The sequence below is a fragment of the Tamandua tetradactyla genome, chromosome 1 (genome assembly GCF_023851605.1).
Source record: "Tamandua tetradactyla isolate mTamTet1 chromosome 1, mTamTet1.pri, whole genome shotgun sequence".
Taxonomy (NCBI): domain Eukaryota; kingdom Metazoa; phylum Chordata; class Mammalia; order Pilosa; family Myrmecophagidae; genus Tamandua; species Tamandua tetradactyla.
Window position 1 is genome coordinate 135,652,843 of NC_135327.1, and position 25,270 is coordinate 135,678,112.

Here is a 25,270-nt window from a genome sequence, read left to right on the forward strand (position 1 = left end):
TTTTTTATTATTTTATGATAAAGGCATGTAATTGCAAGTCCCTACCTGTATCATTTCTTAATAGATAAAAGTTTAGATAAACCGCTTTTCTTATATTGCTCCATCACCTAAACCAACCAACAGGAATCTTGTTCTCCTTTGGATTCTTTCCTTCAAAAAGAAAGTTTCTTAAACAAACATGACACTGAACTTTACTATTTTTTTTTTCAGAATTTGTGCCTAAAATTTACCTTAATTTTAAAAGGATTAATGACACAATTTTTAAACAAATTTAAATAGAAGAACATAAATGTATAATGGTAGAGAGAGTTTTCATCTGAATTTAACTTTTTCCTTTGCTTTTCTCTTCCAAAAACTATCTGCATACAGGATTAACACAATAACATGTCTTAGAAACATACCTTTAGTTTTTATTTTGTTTAGTTTTGTGTTTGTGTAGTTGTGTTTCTGTCACCAGTATGAGAGGTTTATGTCATAAGGAAAACACGTGTATTCTAGCCTCTAGTTTCAAAAATTGTCCCCTCAATTTGATAAATGAGGAATTTACTGGCTTAAGGCTTTTTTAGATGCATCCTAAAATTGTTCAATCTAAATATTATCATCTTAAATACTGCTTCTCATCCCATTCTTCTTCCAAGGAACTTAGCTTTTTCAACAAAGGCTACATTTTGTGACATGATTAACCACATAATAAATGATTCATATCACATTCACTTTTGTGAAACTAATGAATCGAGTCTTCTTATTCAACTTCAACAATCCTGTGGTTTGTCTATTTACATTTTGACTGCTGTACTTTTAAGGGCATACCTTTTTCTTAAGGAAACATACCTTTATTAATACCAAACCAATTTAAAAATTAAGTAATTAGCCTGCAGTTTCCATGACATTTTAATAAATCTTGTTCCCCCCCAAATTAACATGATATTGAAACTACATACTGTATTTTTATGTACACACATATACACATATGTATATATACATATTTCTTTTGTTTTAAGAAGTAAGAGCTTAACCACTATTATTTGTAAGTGCAAAGATACATGAACAGAGAAAAATGATAGTTTCAAAATGAGAGGCTAAATGATGGACATCCCTGAATGAGGTGGAATTGAGAGAGATGCAGAGCACAGGTTTCTGGATTAGACAAGTGGGAATTTGATTTCTGTAAGCAATGTCATATGCATTCTACTTTCAAGCTCAGTGGTTTGCCACATCTTATGTGGGAAATTCTTGTTCAAACAAAAACACATTTCTTGGTATTTGCATGTTTTGTATCCACTGAAACAAAATAGATGATGGGAGACAACCCCTATTAATTCAGTTATTTTTTTGTGTGTATTTACATTTTATTAAGCCAACAATTCCATAGTTTATTGTTTATGTCAAGGACGTATGTGTGCATACAGCATGTATATGTATATACTATAAAATAGTGTGCATTTGTACAAAAGTTATTTTCCACGGTCTTCAAATATGACTTCAAATATATAGATGGATAAGGAACACTTCTATCTTAACAGACAGTCTGAGAGGTTTGCAGTGCACAGGCATTTCTACAAGTAATAGTTGTCTATCTTTGTCAGGACATGCATGACAGACCAATTCCATACCTCCTAAATTAATATTAACTACCTAATTAATATTAATATTAATTAATATTAATGATCTATAAATTAATATCAATTAACTTATATTAACTATCTGTAAATTAATATTAACTATCTTTTCAGAAGTTTACTATCCACACAAAACATCATCTTTCAAATGGTCAAAGTGTAAAAAGGAAATTTGATTGATTTAGTAAAATAGAAACTTTCTGAGCTCTTTAAAATTCTACATTTGACTGTAACTTTATTAACAGCAAGCTTCATAAGAAATGTTCACTTGTAGTTAAAAACTATCATTGCAAAGCCATGAAGAAAGCGTGGTGAGGTTAGAGGGAAAAAAAAAAAACAAAACTTAAAACTACGTTTTGAATGCTACGTTCTTTTCCCCAAGCTTCTTTCTGGCATTAGCAGGGTTGCTGAATGCTTCATTTCCATTCATTTTTCATCCCGATGGCTTCAAAAATGATTCGGAGCAACCCAGGTAGGAGGTGTGATGAGGTACATTTGAAGAGCTGATGAATGAGGCTGCAGATATATGGTCCAATTTAATGAGGCTAAAATGTTTGAGAATTAGAACAAAATGTTTGGGTTCTTTTGTGAAATGTATTACTTTGGGGGAATTAATCTACCTGATTATAGATAGGTACAGCTTTAAAACTGAATCCATGTTAATCTCCTCACACAGCTGTTCCAAATTAAAGTACATTTACTTTCTAATCTCTACCTGCAGCAATGCCATTCCTCAGGGTTTACCCATGTGTACAAGACCTACTTAAAAAGAGTGCCAGAACTAAAATGAACTCTATCATAGAATCCAAACAAATGAATAAAGTAAAGTAAAACCAGACACGTAGTTGAAAGATAATTCACAGGGCTAGTAAACTTAGAGATATTTGGTTTTCTGTAGAATAGCAAAGGGACTGATTAGCAATGCACACTAAGGATTGTCTAGGTAGCTAGGAAATAGTTCTCTGATTCCTAGCTTAATTCTCAGAATCAATAAAAAAAAATACAAAGGCATTCAAAATTAACAAAATGAAAATTTCAAAATAACTCAAGTCGAATGAGAAGAAAAAATAGACATAAAAAAGTACATGATAGATGTGGACCACTTTTCAATAAAAAGAAACATAGCAAACATTATAATCATCTAATGATAAATGCATTGATTTTTTAAATTTGTTAAAAATAAGAAGTTCTGGGTAGGCCGTGGTAGTTCAGTAGCCAGAGTTCTCACCTGCCATGCTGGAGACCTGGGTTCAATGCCTGCCTGCCCATGTAAAAAAAAAAAAAAAAAAGAAAGAAAGAAAAGAAAAAGAAAACAAAAACAATTTCTTGGGGCAGTGCAAAGGTAGCTCAGTAGTAGAGAATTCTTGTCTGCCATGTGGGAGACCCATGTTAGATTCCCAGAGTCTGCACATGCCAAAAACAATAAAAAAGACAAGTTCTCTTTTGTTGTGCTGTCAGGTCCAAAGTAGAGGGAAGTAATCTACAGCCTGTAGAAATCTAGAACAAGTAATATATGGGTGAATCTAGTTTTTATATAGCTAGAATGAAAATTGCTGATTAATTTTTCAACAGATGGTAGAGGGAATAATTCACAGGAAGTAATTCATTGCCCTGCTCTACTGCTTTTCTTTGCAGTAGACACCTTCTGGAGGAATATTCAAACATGTAATAATGGAGGGCTGTATTCAAATTTGGCCTTGTAACTTATTCAACACAATCTCTAATGCACAGCTCCTAAAGTTTAATTTCAGATATTTTGGCACTTTCAAGAGTTTATAAAAGATTTCCACCTTTAGAATAGAGCTATACCTTTGCTGATAAAAATCAAGAATACTAACATAGCCAGAATCAACGATTGATGACCACACTGTAACTCTGGCCCTGCCAGTAAAGATGCCATCATTTTAAAATACAGGTTTTGTGTGTGTGTGTATGTGTGTTTTTGTATTTGTCTTGGTCTCTAACAGCATTTGTTGCTCTTAGAGTAAAAATAATGCCGTCAATTCATTCCCTAAAGTAAGGAAAATCTTACCAGATACATCTTCTTCAAGTTTGAGTAATATTATTTGCGTGCATTTCACAGAGCCCTTAGCTTAATATATATAAAACAAGTCTAATGAGAAATAAGATTAAGTATTACACCAAGCACCAAGTACCTAACATGATATAAACCTAAGAGTGTAGAATGTACACTTGAAATAATTTCCAAGTGGGATCGTACCACCTAGAATTGGGGTTGCCCACTGACTGTGTTAAAGCTCTATGCCAGAAGAGACACCCTGCTTTTGTCCTGGGGTAAGGACCTGCTTAGAGTGTCGCCCTGCAGAGGCGTCTCCCCACTCGCTTTCTAAAGTGATTCTTCTTCTCCAGACACTCCTTCATCATTCTTTTTCAGCAACCCCTTTCATCTTTTTCTTTCTCCCTAATTACCATTTTTGACTAAATTAAGCATTTGTTCCCTTTTTTATCTTGAATCCACCTCTCTATTGTAAGTTTCATACAGTATGCATCGTGTTATTTTATAAACCTGTCACTGAGCTGAGCATAGCACTCAGTGCACAAAAGGTGCACAGTGAATAGTTGTTGAACAGAGTAAATATGCAATAGATGTATTCCTGAGATAAACTCTGAGGTATAGTTAAATGTTAGGGAAACCTCAAGATAGTGTTGTTCTTCTTTTAGGAGGCACGAAAAAACTGTAAGTTTTTCTTGTATTTGGAATCTGAAGTCAAATTGATATAGATGACCCATTCTTGCATATTTCATTTTTTTTTTTTAATTTTTACTTGTTTATTTATTTATTTTTGCATGGGCAGGCAGTGGGAAACAAACCCAGGTCTCCAGCATGGCAGGTGAGAATTCTGCCTGCTGAGCCACTGTGGCCCTCTTGCATATTTTAATTTATTGTGTAAATTAAAATATGTGTAAAAGTGGAATGAGTGTAAGTTTATATTTCAGACAATTGTATCGATGTCACCTTTTCCTTCACCGTAATCAGTTCAACACACAGATTTTCATGAATGTTTTCATTGCTAGTGTCAGTACGGTATTTGGAATTACTTAAGAAGAGCATCTGAAATAAACTGCTGTATGCCTTATCTTCTGACTTCTCAGCGGATCAAAGTCTTCGCTTGTTTGCGGAGCTACAAATTGCTTGGAAACACAGTGTGCCCTTAGCTTATTTCTGCTTTTCAAATACTGTAATGTATGTAGAGAGAAAGGGAACCCCAAATCACTTCCTTTTTAATCTGATAATATGAGGGTGATTTATTATACTCATTGTTAATGCATTAAAAATATCAGCTTGGTTCTTTAATGTCATGCATGGAAAACCTATATGAATACTATATTTTTATTTCCAATTTGTAAGTGGTTGTTTTGTGTTATTTACTTAAATTAAGCAAACATTGGTTGACCACTTGCCTCTGTCAGAACCTGGGAAACCCGAGAGGTCTACCTCACATGGCATTTAGACAACAGAGGTCCCTTTTTGTCAGAATTTAATATAATAAAGCGAGCTGAAATTGCTCCTCTAGAAGGGTGCTAATTTTGAGTTTTCTTTAGGCCTGGAAGATTATTGCTCCATGAATGGAAAATAGGACCTCCCTGAATTCTCATAGTTTGACCGTAGGAGACAACACTATAACTTCATCATCCCCATTGTCTTCATTATCATAGCTAATATTTATCACACTTATGATTTTCCACATAATAGAACTGCTTTACAACTATCATTTCATTTATTGCTGGAATACCTATACGGTAAAATTATCATCATCATCATCATCACCATCAGCGCCATCATCATCGCCCCCATTTTGGGCATAAGAAAACCAAGATTAGAGAAGTTAAGTAACTGACTGGAAGTCATGCAGCTAATAAGTGACAGAGTCAAGGATCTAACTGCTCTGCAGTCCACATTTCATAACCTCGTGTGCAATTCGCCAGGCCCTGCTTTCCTCTTACCCTCGGACAGTCTTGTGCCTGTGCCGGTCATCACCTGCCCGCCCAAGAGCCTTCTTCCTGCTCAGCCAGGCAAGACTTTTCCCAAAGGGACAAGCTCCTCAGCACACTACCAGCCCAAGATGGATTAAACTATGTCATCAAAACTTCAGGTTGCAAGTACCTTTCAGACTGTTGGAGTTTAGCAAATAGATTAAGTGCTAAAGATGAATTTGGTTACTTTATTTTATAATGCTATAAAACTAGAGATGTGGATTATTCAAACCCTCTGGATTCTGGTATATTTGTGAATTATGGAAACCACTGTAGAAATTTTCATAAAATATCCGGGCCAATCTATTATTTTTATAGGCATGATGCCAAAAATTTTAGTACAAAGAATAAATTAATAGAACCCATCTCTGACATCATTTTTGTTAACATGTTTCAATAGCTGAAGTTTTTACTTGAGTTTTATTGGCTTACTTTCTTCATCGTCTCATTTCTATTATTCTTTGGAGATTTGCCTATTGTAAATTAAACTTGAACTCTGGATAACTGATAATTGTTGAGGTGACAGTTTCCAGTAACTGGATTCTGCTGGGAAACAAGAAATTCCTCTGGCTTTTTAAAATAGATTGACCCTGTGGCTTGGGAGAACTCTTAATTGAAGGCAAGCATTTTAAGCTTCAACAAACAAAACAAAACAAAACAAAACAAAAAACAGATTAGTAGGAGTCAAGAACTGTAGGGTAAAGTCATAAATCAGTGTTATATTGTAAGAAACAAACCAGTAGTATATTTTAAGTAATCAAATTTGCTCTGTTTTCCTCTGATCAACTAGGACAGCATTGAAATTATATTATTCTGTTCAGATAACATAATAATTTGAAACAACTGAAGACAAAATCATATGCATTTATAACTGACATGGAAGTCCAAATTTTAATTGTTTTAGGTTTAATTTTGTTTAAACTGCTCCCAGATTACTATTGCTTCTAGTAAAATGCTAATATTACTAAGCACAAACCAAGAATAAGGAGAATATTTTTTCATTCTCTAGGTTTAAAGCAGTGATATCATTACACCAATGTATTAAGTATTAAGTACACATTATTTTGCCTGAAATAGTTTATTCAGCTCCGTTTACCAAGTCTGCATAATAAGAATTATTTATAAAATAAGAAGAGTAAGAATTTACTCTGATGTAAGTGTAATGAAATGGCCAAAATTACAAAATTCAAGCGACTTCTACCCTAGTCTCGGTTCCACCCTTCTCATATATTATAATCAATTCATTTATATATTGAACAAGATTTCCTCTGGTATGAAATAGAGACCATTCATTTGGCCAATCACTTGTTTTCATTAATATTTATTTCTGTCTATGTGAAAGGCACTGTAATAATACAAAATTCTGGGAGATGTGTAGACTTGTAATTGTTTTAAACCAACCCAACCTTTTTTCAATACCAGCCTCCCATTTTTATTTTCTGACTTTCAGTATTATGAAAAATATTTGTCAAATCCATCTATGATAGTATATGTATTATATATGAACCTACAATGAAAATTTCATAGAGGCAAACAGTTGAAACATAAACTTAAAATCACATAGATTAGTTGGAGAGAATTTAACAATGTTTCTAGGGATATTTTACTAAGAAAGGAAAGTTTTCACCATGCATTTGTTATGTAAATTTAGTGCTATGATCATAAAAGTACAACTAGGAATAGGGAAGGGAATTTTTCCTCCCAAAAAAATCAACTGTACCTTGATGTAGAAAATGATATCAAGTGATTTGCTTAATTGAGACTTCTGCACATTAAATATTTTGAGTTAGTTTATGTGCCATTTTACTTTCTTTTATGTAGAGCCATGCAAATACACCCCTTGGAAAAGAACAACTTAAACATAACAAACACATCCTGATTATGCAGTTTACCTTAAGTTTTAAATTGTGCATATTTCAAGGAATCACTTTCATTTTGCTTTTTCCCACCGCTATAGCTAAACAAGAACTGTAGATGTAAAGAACTGGAAAACATCACACTGCAGTGGGTTGGTGGAACAACAATTCCCTGGGTAGTCATCGTCTCTGGATTTTGGCATCTGGAGTTTTAGTTTGCTCATTAACTATTCCACAGGGTGGCAGTAATATAGTATAGGAAAACAGCAGCCATCTACAGTGCTAAATGGGAAGTTAGTGCCCGTAAAGAATCTCTTCAGTTACATCAATTCATTATTTATGCACACTATAAAATATGTAATGCAAAAGGATTATGAAATCAGTAAAGTTAAAATTGTTTTTTACACAATTGATTAAAATATTTAAAGCAAAGCCAAATAATCGGTATGTGTGTGGCACATGGGACTGAAATAATTTACATATCTGTTTTCATTGTCATGTAAATGGTTCAACAGTTTGAGTAGCTTATGCTAAACTTTTTCTCAGCCAAATGCATGTTTACAAAATCATTTTGGGCTAGTTCTAGAATAATCTAATAATCAAAAAATCATTAAATATATATGGGGCATGTGTATATCAAGAGAAAAATAAGCACATTGAATATTTACAAAGATTTAGTAAATATAGTAATGGTAGAACAGCGCAGAAATGATTAAAAGGATGCATTTGTAATTCTTAAGATTTTAGTAAGCAAAAGGAGGAGAATGGCAGAGGAATAGTATCTTTTAAAATGTCTGCAGTAAGGAAGATAAAAATTTGAGGAAAAGGGTATACATTAAACATTATCATTTGGTTAATGTAACTTACGCTCAAATAGCTCTAAAATGAACAGAGGCAAACAAACAAAAAAATTCACTTATTGTGTTTAAACTTTTTATAAAATTTTAAATAGCGATAGAATGTTAACTTCCACACCTAGCCCTGATCCCAAACTCCATAATTTTGACGTCCTCTGAGGGCTCCACATTAGCAAATACATGTCAGTTAGGCAAAATTTTATAGTAAAATAAAGCAACATAACTGTTTTGACTGGTGTGTTTTTTGGCTGAGTTATGTGTTTATTTAGACTGTTTGATGAGTAACATCAGTCAAAAGAAACACATGATGTGTCTTTAAGTGTATGCTTATGTTATTGGAAATACTAGCCCTCTAGCAATATATATATAATAATTCATATAGTCTCATTCATTTATTTCTTCTTATTGAAAATCATAGAAAAATATTTTACTAAAACACTGTAGTGGTAACAAGAACAAGTAGACAAAGCAGTGCTTTAAATTGAAATTTTAGGCATGCTTTCAAGTATTAGTTATGAACGAGATTCCCAAATGGTTTTTTTTTGGAGCATCTGGATTTTTTCCCCTGCCCTGAATTGATGTGATGATTGTTTAAGGTATTGCATTTAAATTGAATTACCAGTAAGGGTGACCAACCAGCTTATAAAAATATTTCCATTTAGCAATAAGCCCAACTATGTAACCATTAACACTACATCGAAATATATAAGTAGCTCAAAAAGTAATCCAACTAGGGTGTTAAAGAAAATGAAACGATTTCAATTGAAGGGAACTCCTGGAGAGAGAAAAAGAGAGAGAACAGACATAAAGAGTCACCAACTTTTGTAGTCAATTTACTTAGAACCATTCTTTTATCCTTACAATTTGAGGTGACAAAAACTCAGATATGTTCATCCAGTGATTTCTTAAATAGCTAGTTAAGGCAAACCTGGACAACTCAAGAGTGACTCACATAAAACCTCTTTCCAAGTGAAAACAGCAACATCCTCGAACTTCATTTTTGGGCAGGAATTGTTATAATGTGATCTGTGTGGCCAATACCAGTCGAAGAACAGAGAACAGATGTGAAATGTCTTTTGAGATTTGTGCTCTGGGATCATGTTCAAAAGATAAAACAGATGAAACAATTAGAAAATGTCAATTCAAATAGTCAATCAACATGAATTAAGGAAAAGCTCTTAACTTAGTTCATGTTTTACAGTCATAAACCAAAATTTGAAATCACGGACAAGTGATTTTCTGCATATTTTTCTCTAGGAAAAGCTCAAATTTTGAACATAAATATTACTTTACTTAGATTAGTAAATTAGTAAAAATTAAGATATGTTAAATAGTCATTGTATTATTTGTTGACTGCAATTGAATTTATCTTCTATATTTTTATGCTATTTGAATTTAATGATGGTAATGATAAGTAAATTATGACAGTTTAAAACCAATATAAATTGAATTTTTCAAATATCTGTATGCTTTTTAGCACAGTATAAGAAACAGTCAATGTTTTGGTTTTCTTTTAAAACCACAGAAGCTTAAAATGTTTATTTTGTTGTATGTGTTGTCATCTTTTGAAGAAAAGAAGTTACATACTAACATCATAGTCACACGTGTGCATTCTAAATATTTCCATGGGGTGAAATTCACAAGACCATTCTTATGTTCAATAGCCTTAAGCACTTAAAAGAGTAACAACTTTCCATATAATTTTTCATAATCATGTATCTGTGAAACATGGAAATATGTCATTGCAGGGACTGTTGACGTAGATTAAATGTTTTTAACTAGGTGAGCTGTTGAAGTTGCATTGACCCCAAAAGACACCCTTTTCTACTAATGAAACCTTAGTCATGATTCTGCTTGAAGATTGGGATGCGGTGCAGGGCACCCAATTGCTAAATTAGCAACTGAAATCGTGTGTTTGAAGTAGAATGTGTGGTTTCACTCTTTTTGCCTTCCTGAATTCTTGCTGGCGTCAATTTTCTTGATGTATTAATTAGCTGAAAAGCACGTTTTGTTCTGGTTTTTACTTCAGCGGTTTTTCTCTTACCATTCATTTAAATTTTATTCAAGCTAACAGATACTTACTTTTCCATTTGTTCAGGTACGTGTATTCACATTTTCGGTTGGTCAACATAATTATGACAGAGGACCTATTCAGTGGATGGCCTGTGAAAATAAAGGTAACAGATCTATTTTCTCGACCATAGTTTATTAGATGAAATAAAACATTTCAATAGCTGTCATTAGATCTACATAATTTAGTTGTAAGACAAAAATAAGATTCCAAACATGTTTTCTATAGCAGAAACATACACACACATACACAACAAATTTTGACATTAGAGTTACATTATGTAAAAATCAATACATTTGATCATACTATTGTACATTCCTAAACTAATATATTATATTGAATGATATGTAATGATATAATATCAAATATACTCATATAGAAAATTAGAAATGAAGGAGTATCTGAATTTTGTAAAACCAGATATAAGAGAGTGTGACATATATGTACATTTTTTCTCTGAGTAGTTAAATTATTGCTTGTTTGTTCTTTATTTCTTCTAATAATTCCTGAGTAATTCAAATTTTATACAATGTACCTATTTTCCTTTGCACTCAATAAAAAAAGATATTATTTGAAAAATAAAGTGTGATCACATAGCAACAAAACAACCTGAATTTTTTAAGAAGCTTAGTTATATTTAGGCAAATATTTTTATATAAAATTACTAATTATCAGACAGTTATCTGATACCAAAATCATGCATCTCAAAAACTTCTCAAATGAAAAATGCATTTTTAATAACTCAGGTTCCATACTGCTTTGTAGAACAGCTTTTATTTTATACTATTCTAAGAACTACAGTGAAATTTATCATAAAGCCTGTGCATTGGTTGTAAATATACATTAATCAAACTTTTTCTGATTTCATCAATGATATTAATATTTTAGGTTTGGCTCAATTAGAAGTGAAAAATGCTTCTTTCTCCTAGAAAGACATGAAATGATTTTGTGGCCCTTTATTATAATGGAATTATTTGTGTATATATTTCAGGTTATTATTATGAAATTCCTTCTATTGGAGCTATAAGAATCAATACTCAGGTACAGTTATTTAAAACTTGTTGAGATTATTTTTGCAAAGAGTAAGATTTCTTTTCTGCATTAATTGTTAAAACATGCTCAATGTGGATATAATAGGTAAGAATGAAAACAGGTTAATAATATTATACCTGTTTTAAAATACTTGAGTATCATAGTAATGTATTAGCTTTTATTTTACTAAGATTCCAAGTGTTTTCAAACATTCAAAACTCAGGGGAAAAAATGAGCATATTGTTATTTTGGGTTTTAAAAACATCATGGACAATGAAGAAAATGAAATTTATCAGCAATTTCATCTCATGTAATTTGATGTTGATTGTATTGCAAATCATTTAAGTGAGTTTCTTAAAGATGTAAGAACCACATAGAAAATTAAGCAATTATTGTTATAAACAATTTAAACATGGTCCTAATCAGAACTTAGTCATGTCTCAAAACACCCTGTAGATCTATTTATCTGTTGAAAATAAAGGTACAAAGAGATGAATTTTCTGTACTATTCATTTGAAAACATGCCTGTTAAATAACTTTTTGTAAAATGAAATAATTAAGTTAATTTAAATATATATTATTTTTAAATATCCATATATTGCTATTTAAAATCATTACTCAATTTTAAGCATATCTTGTGATCTGCAAAATACACCAAGCCAAAATTTAGCATAAATAATATGGTTTTTGTGGAAATGAATACTGAATACATTGAATGTTGAAATGAAACAGCAGCTGCATTTTAGTCTGATGTCTAGATTTGGCCCAGTATTTCATTTATTTTTGATATGTTCAAATGTAATTTTGAATTTCAGCCAAACAATCTGCGATATGAAAGCAAGCATGTGCTGCTTTATTATTTCAAATTTGTGCAAGTAAATCACAGAGCCTCAAATAGTTTAGATTAACATAAAACAATGCACAAGGAATGTTTTTCACTTATCATTGGCTGTACCTCCAAAAGAGAATGTTCTGATTGTTACCATAAAACATAGATTGTATAAATATGTTAAATGTTGTTGTTCAAGTATGCAGAACCCAAAATAGGAATGATTATATAATCTCTAAATACTTTTGATTCCATATTCATGCTTAACTCTAGATTTTTTCCCTGGAGATTGTTTTTTTTTTTGAATCACCGAATTCTTAGTTTGTAATGATGCAACTTTTTTTGGGGGGGGGGGTATAATAAATAGGAGTACTTGGATGTTCTGGGAAGACCGATGGTTTTGGCAGGAGAAAAAGCTAAGCAAGTCCAATGGACGAATGTGTATCTGGATGCACTGGTAAGATGTTGCTTTGTTCTATCAAAGACTAACGCCATAATAAAGGCATACACACCTGATTTCTACTTTTTTCCTAAGTGTTCTTTTTCTTTCTCCACCCCCTTACCACCTGCATTAATCCTTTCTAAGATTCCTTCTATCACACACTTCTTTGCCAGAATTCAGATAATTTACCCCTAAAAACCTAGATCTGTATGTAATAGAAGAACTACGAACATTAAATGTCCTTTTATTTTCTGATTGATCCATTAAGAACGTAGAATTACAAACTAGAATTTCCAACCTAGAATCTTGGATTTACAGGCATTTCAATAATTTTTATAGCTTTTAACACAAACAAACATATAATGCTGAATCCCTGTGACTCTCTTAAAATCTTTTACTCCAGATTTTGAAGAAAATGTTTTCAAAGTAGACTTCAGCTAGAGGCATTTATAGACTCCACAACTATGACAGACCCACCAAACCTGAGAAGTATGTTCAGTTTTGTAGGCAAAGAGCTTCCCCTATGCTGTAATCATACAATCCTAATCACTATTCATTTCTAAATGCAAACTTGAGATTCAAACCCAGACATTTTATTGAAATTTGCCTTTGAGATGGTCAAATCTGTTGTGAAATAACAAAAACCTATAAAATCGTCCATTAATATATTAAGGTATTCATCATATTTTAAAGCAGTGATTCTCAATTGGGGGTGATTTCTCCCCCAGTATACATTTGGTAAAGTCTGGAGACATTTCTGATTATCATGGCTGTGGACAGGGGAGCTACCAGCATCCAATGAGTAGAGGCCAGTGTTCTGGTTTGCTAGCTGCCAGGATGCAATATACCAGAAATGGAATGAAAAAGGAGAATTTAATAAGTTGCTAGTTTATAGTTCTAAGGCCAAGAAAATGTCCCAATTACAAGTCTATAAAAATGTCCAATTTAAGGCATCCAGGGAGAGATAGCTTGGTTCAAGAAAGCTGATGGCATTCAATGTTTCTTAGCTGAAGGGCACATGGTGAACATGGTGACATCTGCTGGCTTTCTCATGGCTCTACCAAAAAGGGATTTTCTCTAAAATGTTTCCTCTTTTAGAGGATTTCAGTAAGCATCTCCACCTTCAGTGGGTGGAGACACACCTGCATGGAAATCATCCAATCAGAAGTTACCACCTACAATTGGGTGGGTCATATCATCATGGAAACAATCAAAATGCTCCCACCCCGCAATACTGAATGAGGATTAAAGAGCATGGCTTTTCTGGGGTCCACCCCAGATTCAGACCAGCACAGCCAGTGATGCTGCTAAACATCCTACAATACACAGGACAGCCCACTGCCCTCCACCCACAAAAAACAAAAAATTATCCAAAATATCAATAGTGCCAAGGTTGAAGAATTTCATTTTCAATGTAATTTTTGTTCTCATGACATTAAAGTTATAGTTATTTGTTCTCATTAAAGTTATAAATAGTTATTATCACACAATATATATTCATATGCTTTATCTTGTTTTTAATTTTCAGCTTTTTTTATTGTATAGTATAAACATATATACAAAGCAAAATATAAAAAGCAATAGTTTTCAAAACACTGTTCAACAAGAAGTTACAAGACAGATCCCAGAGTTTGTCAGGGCTACCATACAATTCTCTCATATTTTTCCTTCTAGCTGCTCCAGAATATAGGAGGCTAGAGGGCTTAAATATTTTTTTATCACAATCGACCTTTTTTCCTTCTTTTTTGTGAAAAATAACATATATACAAAAAAGCTATAAATTTCAAAACCCAGCACCACAAGTAGTTGTAGAACATATTTCAGAGTTTGACATGGGTTGCAACTCCACAATTTTAGTTTTGTTTTTTTTTCACAATCACATGGTCACATTGCAAAAGCTGTATCATCATTATACATTCATCTTCAAGAAACATGGTTCTACAGTTTCAGACACTTCCCTCTAGCTTCTCTAATATACCTTAAACTAAAAAGGGGATATCTATAAAATATGTAAGAATAACCTCCAGGATAACCTCTCGACTCTGTTTGAAATGTCTCAGCCACTGAAATTTTATTTTGTCTCATTTCTCTCTTCCCCCTTTCAGTCGAGAAGGTTTTCTCAATCCCTTGATGCTGAGTCTCAGCTCATTCTAGGGTTTTTGTCCCATGTTGCCAGGGACGTTTACACTCATGGGAGTCAAGTCCCGTGTAGAGAAGGGGAGGGCGTTGAGTTTGCTTTCCTTGTTGGCTGAGAGAAAGATAGGCCACATCTGAGCAATAAATCAAGTTCTCTGGAAGTGACTCTTAGACGTAATTTTAAGTAGGCTTAGCCTATCCTTTGTGGGGATAAGTTTCATATGAACAAACCCCAAGATTGAGGGCTCGGCCTACTGATTTGGTTACCCCCACTGCTTGCGAGCATATCAGTAATTCTCCAAATGGGAAAGTTGAATTTCCCCCTTCTCGCCATTCCCGCAAGGGGACTTTGCAAATACTTTTTTATTCACTGTTCAAATCACTCTGGGATTTATTGGGACATTGCTCTGGACAAACCTACAAAATCTTATGCTCAATTCAAGGTTCCGTGTACTCATGGTGCTCAGTTAAAGTGTCCATATAAGTTATATTAGGAAATGCACTAGTCAAAATATAAATTTTGTACCAAATAAACATTTTTTGCTTTAGTCTCACACATTAGTTGAAGTTTTTAAAATATGAATTACCATCTATTTTCAACACCCTGCAATACTGGCATCCCTTTGTTCTTCCTCATGCAAAAACATTTTTCAATTTGTACATTTAGTCACTATCTTTTTACCTCTAGGCATTCTTAGATTATACCATCGCAGTATTTATCGTCTATCTTTCCTTCTGCTTTCATTTGTGCCCCCAGCCCTCCTCCCTCTATCCTTCTCACATATAGCTTCATTCAGTGTACTAACATCATTGTGCTACAATTAGATAGTATTGTGCTATCCATTTCTGAATTTTTGCAGTCAGTCCTGTTGTACAATCTGCATCCCTTCAGCTCCAGTTACCCAAAATCTACTTTATTTCTATCTCTTGATGGCCCCAGTTCTTAACTGAAATTCTCTAAGTTCATTCATTAATGTCAGTTCATATCAGTGAGGCCATGCAGTATTTGTCCTTTTGTTTCTGGCTAATCTCACTCAGCACAATGTCTCCAGATCCATCCATGTTGTTACATGCTTCATGACTTTATTCTGTCTTACAACTGCGTAATAGTCCATCATATATACATACCACAACTTGTTTAGCCACTCGTTTGTTGAAGGACATTTGGGCTGTTTCCATCTCTTGGCAATTGTAAATAATTGCTATAAACATTGGTGTGTAACATATACTTACTCTTAAGAAGAGGACTTTATTAATGAATTTCTAACATACTATATTGGAGAAACTCAAAATACCGAGTTCTGAAAGTCTGATTCAATAACCCCTTTCCCTATTAGAGTTCAATTGCTTGCTGATACCAGTTTTCTAAATGCGATGATGAACCCAGAGACCAAAATGCAATCCATTTAGAATTGCTTATCATTTGATTCTTGTAAAACAAACATATACAGGAAGTTAGAAGAAAAATAGGCACTATTAGCAGCAATCTTGCATGCTAAGAAAGATAAAGTGAAGCTTGCTTACCTCAAGCCCTAGCTAAAATTACTCTCCAGTGTTTGCTCTTGACATCACATATTTACTTAAGGTCACATGGTCATCAAATGCTGTGGTCAAATGTTTCACTTTTTCAAATCCATCACAAGACAGTGTATGGCATGAGGAGTCAATTATTATGCCTTGTTGTATTTCCTGTGACCAGAAGTTCATTAACCAGCATGTCTGCTTTGCTGGTAAGGTTCTTACTGATAGCACAGATGACATTAGGAGGAAACGTGGGTTTTAAATGTCCTGTTCTGCAAGCTGAAACTAAATTTTGAAAAAAAAGGAAATAATGGGACACAACTTGTCTATTCAATCAATGGACTGGCTTGAGAATAAATGACCCATCATGTACTTAATCATTTGTTTACAATCTCCCTATATAGCAGAGTCATCATTTGTTTGCCAAATCAAGTTATACTAAGAAGGAAAAAGCTTACAGCAGTCTATGAAAAAATATAAATATCATGGGAAAAATGCAAACAGCCAAGGAAATTCAAAAGAATGAAGCCATATATTTGCAGGGGTTAAGGGTGAGGAGGGGAGCATGATTAATAAGATGTTGACGTTTTAGATGAACCTGTAGTTCCAGGTAAAGCTTTTACAATTGGTAGTGGGGAGTGAAGTGCTGCACACAAAGAGGCTAGAGGACAGAAGTGAGGGAAGTGCTGGCATTTAAAGGAGTGATATAGCTAAATCACTTTTGGAGATAATAAGAGATAAGGGCTGAAATAAAACCTGGACAGTATTGTGGAGCGCTCAGACAGTAGGCTGTTTTCACTTAATTTGGAAGATAAAACGTGACTTTCATGATATAAAAAGAAAGATGAAAAGAGCTGGACGCTAGAAAATTAATATCAAATCAAGGACAGATTTATTCTCTAATGATTTGTGCAGTACCTAGGAAGAGAGTGCAATTTTATTGTCTTTAATAAATGAGGAAAAAATGTAGATTGAACATCGATGAGTTCGTCCATGAATGTTTGAAGTATAATATCTTATTTTTCTAGTACCCTGTTTTAGAGTATATATTACCATTTTTAGAAGCAAATCATGGTGTTCTGTGTAAATGCAAAAATGATGGAAAGAAAATACTGTATCCAAATGTGCTTTATTTTATACCATGGTGAATTTTTACAACTGTTATAGCTGTTATAACATGCAGACACACACAGGGGGAAGAGAAGAACAGGTATAGATATAAATATAGATAGAAAGTTATAACTTTATAATTCATATACAAGTTTCACCAAGAAGAATATTCACTGAATTATCTTTTGAATACCAAATTGATAAATTAATCTGTACTCTGACTTTGTTGATGTGGAAGTTTTAAATTGTGAGTATTATTTGACATAAATTAGCCAAGGTTGTTTTCATTTTGAGATGTTCTTGCCTGGGATTAAATAGAAAGCCAAGATACATATCATTATCCACTAATATGTAGTTGTTTCCTTAATTTTTATTTGGCCCAGTTTGCTCTTGTTCTGATGAAAACCTCTCTGTGATTACCCTTTTTGCTAATTCAGTTCCCATTATTTTGGGGTTTCCTACAAGGTATGACTTAAAATCTTAGCATATAAGATCATACTGATTTTGGGATCAGAATAGGAGTCATGAGATTTGGATTTGGGGTTCTTATTCATGAGATTACTGGTATTTTCTAGGCTCGGCAAATACAAAATTTCCAAAAATAGTTTCAAAATTATTTTAGAGTGGTTTTGTTTAAAATGTACTTTTGACATGAAATAGTGGTAAAAATAAAAGTTGCCTCCTCTATCAGTAATAAAAAAAAAGAAAACACCTCTGGCTTGAAAATCAATTTCAATTAATCTCCATGGATTCATTTTATATATAAAATTACCTACATGATGATTAATACTATCATTATTTGGTTTGTACTAAACTGCTTCATTACTACATTTCATATATGATCCTTCCAGTTATCCTTTCTTTATCAGTTTATTTTTGCCAAGCATGCTATTTATTTTGGGGTTATATAGAAGCGCTATTGCTTCTTTTAACTATTTTAAAATATTTACTTATACTATTCTATAAATGCAGTATCATCGATAGCATGTTTCTTCTGTTTGTAATATTACTGTGCTGCACATTTGTGATTTAGCATGAAGCCACTAATGTAGGGCATGAGAGAGTTGAAAATGAAGTTAAAGCTGGAATGCTAAATAAATAATTTACAATAACAACTTAGTCTCACTCAGTTTATGGAGGCCCCTGATGTTAGGTGGACTATCACTGGAATAAAAAAAAAGTGGACAGGGTTGCTGAAATATTTAGAGGCTGTTAATCATTTGTGTACATTGAAGGTTTTTATTTTAAGTTATTTGCAGTGCTCTCTTCGAATATTATTTTAGATGTTGCATGCTTTAGTAATTAGCTCTCTGATAGACCTGATCTTTTCCAAGGCATTTTAATTGAAACTTTTGGAAAATCAGCTTCAAGAGATGTACAAAAATTAATTGCTAGACGTTCATGGATTTTAGAAAGTAACCATGAAGTGTGGTCTCAAAAAAAAAATGTGGTCTCAGAAAAATCAAAGGCTAATACAGTATGGCAAAGTTTAAATTGAATTTTAATTTGCTTTTTCTCTTTGAATCTATTTTTAGGAATTAGGCCTTGTCATTACTGGAACTCTTCCTGTCTTCAACATAACCGGCCAAGATGAAAATGTGGCAAACTTAAAGGTTAAAAGTTAATTGATAAAAGTAATAATAATAAATGATAAACTGTGACGTTGAAACAAAATGTGGATAAGATATTACATACAGAATTACATACTGTCTTGTGAGGTTGGAAGAAAAGACAGCAGCTGCTTATTTGATAACCACCTGGGAAAAAGGAAACACAGGTCATACTCTCTGTCACCCCAAGAGCCAACATTCGACTGGGCTCACTAACCATGACCTGATGAGAACTTAACCTAACGCTGAGAGTAATTACATGATAAATGAACAATAATGTGCACATTTTCAAGATGAGGCCAAAACATCCATGGAGTTCAGAAAGAAAAATCCAAAGAATAAAATCATGGTGTTTGTGTCACGTGTGCATGGGTGAATTTATTGAATTGTTCTTCCCTTACTCCCATTCAAATAATAGCTTGTTTACCTTTTTAATCCCCATGTAAGTAAAGAAACTGATTTACATCAACAGTTCTCTTCATTTTCTCTTTATTTTTTAGTTTCAGCAAAAAAAGTTTAATGAGTTTCATAAAAATGATTCATTTATAAGCACTCATATTTTCAGTGCAATAAGATGCCTACCTACTCAAAATTTCTGAAATAATGTTTATCTTGTGCTTATGAAAAACATTTTCTTATTTGTTTAACACTTTTTTTTTATGTAAAACAGCATTGCATTCCTATCTCTTAGTTTGATTCAGAAGGAATTTAAAGACTGCAGGAGAAGTTAAGATTTAAAAAAATGTGTTATACAATTTAGATGACATTTGATTTGAGGACATTCCTGATTTGATATTTATTTCTAGCTAATGGTATAATTAAATCCTTGCTAATTAAACACTGTTGTTAAGTTATATATCTCAATTTGAAATCCTTATTTTAATGTGACCCTAAAAAATATAGTTAAATTCTTTTGAATTCCCATTACCGTTCTTACATGGTTGTGTATTTTAAGTACTATAATCCATTAAAAAGCAATCCTTTACACCTTCTCATATGTATTTGCAGATTTATATGAATTTTTTCACTATGGACTGCCTACAGGATTCCTGTAATGTGGAATTTTTGCATAGACTAGGATCAGTTCATGGGAAAAGAGCATAGTTTTGGGAAAAGAGTGTTGTTGTGACATAACTTTCTTTATTGGCAACTCCACAAAGTTTTATGTTTTTATCATAAATATTCACTGGATTCTTTAATTTTGTTGATAAACACATTTCAGTTTATCCTTTTGTAATTCATATAATTCTTCTTGAAACAAAAATCCAAGATTCTAAATTTAACACTATTTCCATTTTTAAGTCCCACAAAATGTTTTATGTGATAGCAATTTGTCACAGTCTCTTTGATTTACAACTACAAATAAAATAATGCCCATTATTCTGTATTTAACAGAATGATGGCAACTAGAAGCAATATATTTAGGGTTTCTTCAATTTTGTTATCAATAAGGCCACATGTTTTTCAGGATAGTTACACATTCACAATTACAGTTAACACCAAAAATTTAACATTTGGTCTTCCCATATTGCCCAGTATCTTCAGGTTGAACATTTTTGTGTTTCTTACACTCATGCATATACCCACACCCACAATTATAGCTGAGGCCTGTACACTAGTTCTTAATATTTTAAGAATTTTAAGGGACACAAAAAGGTGTCAAATACAATGTTCATATTTCTTTTATATTTTTGCTGTGACCATCAGACTTAGAGCTGTTAAGCTAAAGATAATGATGGTAAAGCTGTAAGCAAACCATCAAAACTGAGAAAACTTTTGTAAAGTGACACCTCCAATGCTTCACCAAATATATATTTAAGCTAGTATGTAACACCAACCTTTGTCAAAGCGAAAGGGTGAACGTGGATAGTTATTGTAGAGAAATATGCAAAATTTTAGTATAAAATAAACTAACTTTTGCTATCTTATTCTAGAACCAGCTGATTCTTGGGGTGATGGGAATTGATGTGTCTTTGGAAGACATTAAAAGGCTGACACCACGTTTTACAGTAAGTTTCAATTTCATACCTTTTATATTTTAAAACTCTGTAAATTTAGCTTGTCCATAAATCACTTAAATAATTCTCTGAAATCATGTACAGGTATCTTAACAAAGAACTAAATGTTAAAAAGCATTCTTAAAACACAAGAATGCTATATTATCCTTCTTTGTGCTAGTAAATGTGTAAGAAATTTTTTAAAAAGAATGTGGATTTCTGCACATGCTTCAGGGAACTATATATAAACTTTCTTGATTATTTTTCAGCTGTGTCCCAATGGCTATTATTTTGCAATTGATCCTAATGGTTATGTTTTATTACATCCAAATCTTCAGCCAAAGGTATGTATATAATTTGTTTATGCTGATTAGTTTTCTGTGAAATTAATGATTAATGTTCTGTAATATGGTGCTATTTTTTTGATTCACTAGGTAGCACTGTTATAAAACAACAGTGTAGCGTGGCTCCCTTCATTAGATGACAAGATCACAGTTTGCGATATATGAAAGTGTGAAAGCAATTTTCATTTTCTCTCACCAATTTAACTGAGCCAGTATTCCTGTCTTGAAGAGAGCCATTATCAGCTCCTTTGACTCAACTTCGTACATACCATGACTGGCTTTGATTAAAGCTGTAAACTAGTAAAGGATATTGCCTCAGATATGGTGTGAAGTTGATAAACATTACGTAATGTTCCTCTCTGCCAAGGCAGCATTTCCATGGCCCTTCTCTTCTGATAATTATTTCGGCTACCATATCCTAAAGTGTTTTTCTTCCTACTTTTCAGGCAGGTTTGTAAAGTTAGATGTGAAATTTAACAGTGAAATTCCAAGGGACAGGCTTTAGAAGTGGGAAGTGTTTATTAATCAGTGAGTTCATCAGAAAGTGAAAAGATTCCTTAAATGAACCCTTCCATCCTAATCCTTATGCTTGTTTTCCCAAAATATAAAATATTTTCATTAAAAATATCATTCCACTCTTTTAACATTTCATGAATACTTCCAAGGTGGGTAAAACTTATTTATCTAGAATTGAAAATTGGCAAAATCTTGCAATGTAATTTAGTTTTAAAAGCATCTTCAAGTTGTTGCTTAACTTCAAGAATGTATTCAATATACTATTAAATCATGGCTGGAAGGAAATGTTTGCAGGTTTATGCATATTTTTCCCTCTTCTCATCTCATGGATATTTAATATTGACATTGTAGGTACCCACAATTGTATGCGTACTTACACACATATTTATATATAAAGTTATGTGATTTAAATAATATTGAAATCAAGAATTGACCCATTGATATTTAATGCATAAATATATTAAAGGTTTTATATATTTATATATTTAATTATTCTTCACTGGAATTTATTTCCGTGTTAAAACTCATCATCTAAATATTTGCTAAGCCAATGTAGCTGCCAATCACTCTGCATTATTTTTAATGTGTTATTTTATTATAACTCTTTAAAACATATCATGTAAAATTCTTCTTAATAGAATTGTTTATAATTGACTATCCTATTATTGGATATTGCTGTAATTTTTATCTACTTAATTTTGAGATTTCTTTTTTTATTTTGCAATATTATTACTTTTTGGTCTTTGTATATAAAGTGCATATTATTTATTTACTTTTTTAGTTTGGAAGTTTGCATATCACTTTTTTTTTTTTAGAAAAGTCGTGGGAATTTACAGAAAAATCATGCATAAAATTCAGAGTTCTTATGTACCTCTCCTCTTTTACGAATTCCTTGCATTAGTGTAATACATTTGGTTCAACTAATGAAAGAACATTCACAAAATTAATCTTAATCTATTTATCAGAAATCCACCAATAGTAATAAAACAAAATGAAGCTCTCTTTCATAGATCTGATATTACTGAACAAGGTTGAAAGCCTAGTGTGTTGTGCAAGAATTCGTATCCAAATGCCTGAATGACTTTCTTCCTGATACTGTAATCAAAATTCAGAATGTTTTAGAAAAATGTTGTAGTTAGTAAAAGGCAGGATAAGTGGCTTTTAAAAATCCCAGAATATTAGTAAATAAATAAGCCAAGAACCTTCTCTGCATATCTAATTTTCTAAGTGTGCTGTCACCACCATGATCACCTCTTGATAAATTAAATTATGTATCCTGCTTTATTCCAAAGTGTATTTTAAATTTCTCCATTTGTTTTATTGAAATACCTTGATCAGATATATATATATATATATATATGTTATATGTATGTCATTTTGATTGATTATAAAATATTTATTCTACAAAAGATCCATAATGTACATTTTAGAAGAAAACATTTAAAATAAATCCACAATGTTATAGTTAAAGTATTCATTAGTTCCAGAGCTATAACATTTGGTATCATTTTTTTTAAAAAGCACAATTTTCAAGAGTTTAAGATTAAAACTTTTCAATATTCCAGAATAATTATACTTTAATACGTATAGATCATGTAAATTCTAACAATTCCTGTTTGTCTTTTTTTTTTTTTTTTTTGAGTTGGCAGAAGAGGTATCTGAGACAAGCTGTCTTTCTCACTTTGCCTATGTTTGCTTTTCTAGGGAAAAAAATGGAAATTGTTAACAATTGTGCTCAAAGAATTTTGAGTATTTTACGAATTCAAAATTTTTTCTTCATGAGAGATATTTTTAAAGTTGCCTTTTATAACTTTTATATCTTTTATGAATCCTATATTACCTACCAGGTATTTTGAATTTTAGATAAATCAGCAAGCCCTTTTTCCAATCAAGGAAATATCTGGTCACAATTGAATGTAAGATAGAACCTTTTCCTTTGTTGATATGTAGAATGTTGAATTACCACTTCTTTGTTGCTTCAGCCTATTGGTGTAGGTATACCAACAATTAATTTAAGAAAAAGGAGACCCAATGTTCAGGTAACTGAATGAAGGTAGACTTAGCAGAGCTTTCAAATTTGCTAAATCGGAGTTGGGATTAAGCTTCTGTTCCTAAAAGCTTATGATTATGCTATTGTAAAGCTGCCTTTCTGATATCAAGCTTTCAGAGCATGAGATGGATATGAGCATCATTTCTCAACAAACTGGACCAAAATGCTTTTAATGACAAAGGGTGTGCAATGACTAATCAAAGAGTGCTAGCAAATTATGATATAATAATTTCAATAATCAGAGTAATCATAATGAGATGGCTTTCTAAAAAGGAAATGAGTTGTTAAATATTATGAAATTAATATCAAGTACATATAATCCTAACAATTTGCTCATAAATTAATTTGTAAATGGAAAATAAAATAAAGTTCTGAAATGATAGTTTCTATAAACCACAAATTTTAAGCCAAAATATATTTGTATTTCTGAAAAAGTATTTTTGGATTAGATATTAGAGAGATTTCCCTTCAGCTATTTAAAAATGTCCAAAATTGCAGATAATTTTATTTTATTATTATTTTTTTTTTTTTGGCAGTCACCTGGACTTGAACCCAGGTTTCTGGCATGGCAGGCAAGAACTCTGCCACTGAGCCACTGTGACCCGCCCAATAATTTTAATTTTTATTGTCTGACAATCTCATTGCAAAGTCTTTTCTCTGTTGGCCACAAAATTTAAAAGTTATTATATTTATGCTTATATACTTATTTCCATAAGTACACTAAAAATAATAGTCATAAAATGATACTTCCTACAGTTTAGTATAACTCAGTAAGACAATTTAAGAGTTTAAAGGAACACTCGACATGATTTAAGATTTTACATGTACCTAACATTTCTTTTAAAAAGTTGATGATGATAATAAAGAGGTGTTATGATGCTAAGAAGAGATCATTAAATTCTGCATTAAATAAATTGAGTTCTGGTTTGATTCAACTAATAGCCAGCTCTTTACCATTGAGTGAGTCACTCTACCCTGCAGTACTTGGCTTTCTTCATCTGACAATCAGGAAGATTGAACTAATCATTGTTTTCTACCCCACACAGTATATTCATCTGAGAAAAGAAAAATGGATGATAGCTAAATAGATGATAGATAGATAGATAGATAGATAGATAGATAGATAGATAGATAGATAGATAGATAGATATACATAGGTAAATACACACACATTTATACCCAGCTCCTATCTCTTGAAAATTCTGATTTAATTTGGCTTGGGATGGCACCCAGGCATCTGAAAAATTTTTAAATCTTCCCTGATGTTTGAAAATTCAGAGCCAC

The 25,270-nt window shown here is 32.3% G+C and overlaps 1 protein-coding gene and 1 long non-coding RNA gene across 6 annotated transcripts in view; one reads left to right on the top strand and one right to left on the bottom strand.

Moving 5' to 3' along the window:
- The window catches only part of CACNA2D1 (calcium voltage-gated channel auxiliary subunit alpha2delta 1), a 501,299-nt gene that overhangs the window by 416,539 nt on the left and 59,490 nt on the right, over positions 1-25,270 (top strand). For 3 of the 5 annotated variants that reach the window (XR_013172125.1, XM_077151905.1, XM_077151925.1), the window contains exons 13-19: positions 10,427-10,505; positions 11,391-11,440; positions 12,628-12,717; positions 19,005-19,082; positions 21,014-21,088; positions 21,346-21,420; positions 23,919-23,975. Coding sequence is in view for 4 of the 5 variants with exons in the window: in XM_077151905.1 (XP_077008020.1) it covers positions 10,427-10,505; positions 11,391-11,440; positions 12,628-12,717; positions 19,005-19,082; positions 21,014-21,088; positions 21,346-21,420; positions 23,919-23,975 (504 nt within the window). In the remaining variant the exon portion in view is untranslated. The remainder of the gene's footprint in view (positions 1-10,426; positions 10,506-11,390; positions 11,441-12,627; positions 12,718-19,004; positions 19,083-21,013; positions 21,089-21,345; positions 21,421-23,918; positions 23,976-25,270) is intronic. The other 2 variants (XM_077151939.1, XM_077151968.1) reach the window with 1 other exon arrangement.
- On the bottom strand, positions 9,161-23,871 carry LOC143676514 (uncharacterized). The gene is made up of 3 exons (XR_013172163.1): positions 23,781-23,871; positions 10,411-10,491; positions 9,161-9,418 (listed from the first exon to the last, which is right to left on the bottom strand). It is a non-coding gene; the product is annotated as an uncharacterized LOC143676514 (long non-coding RNA).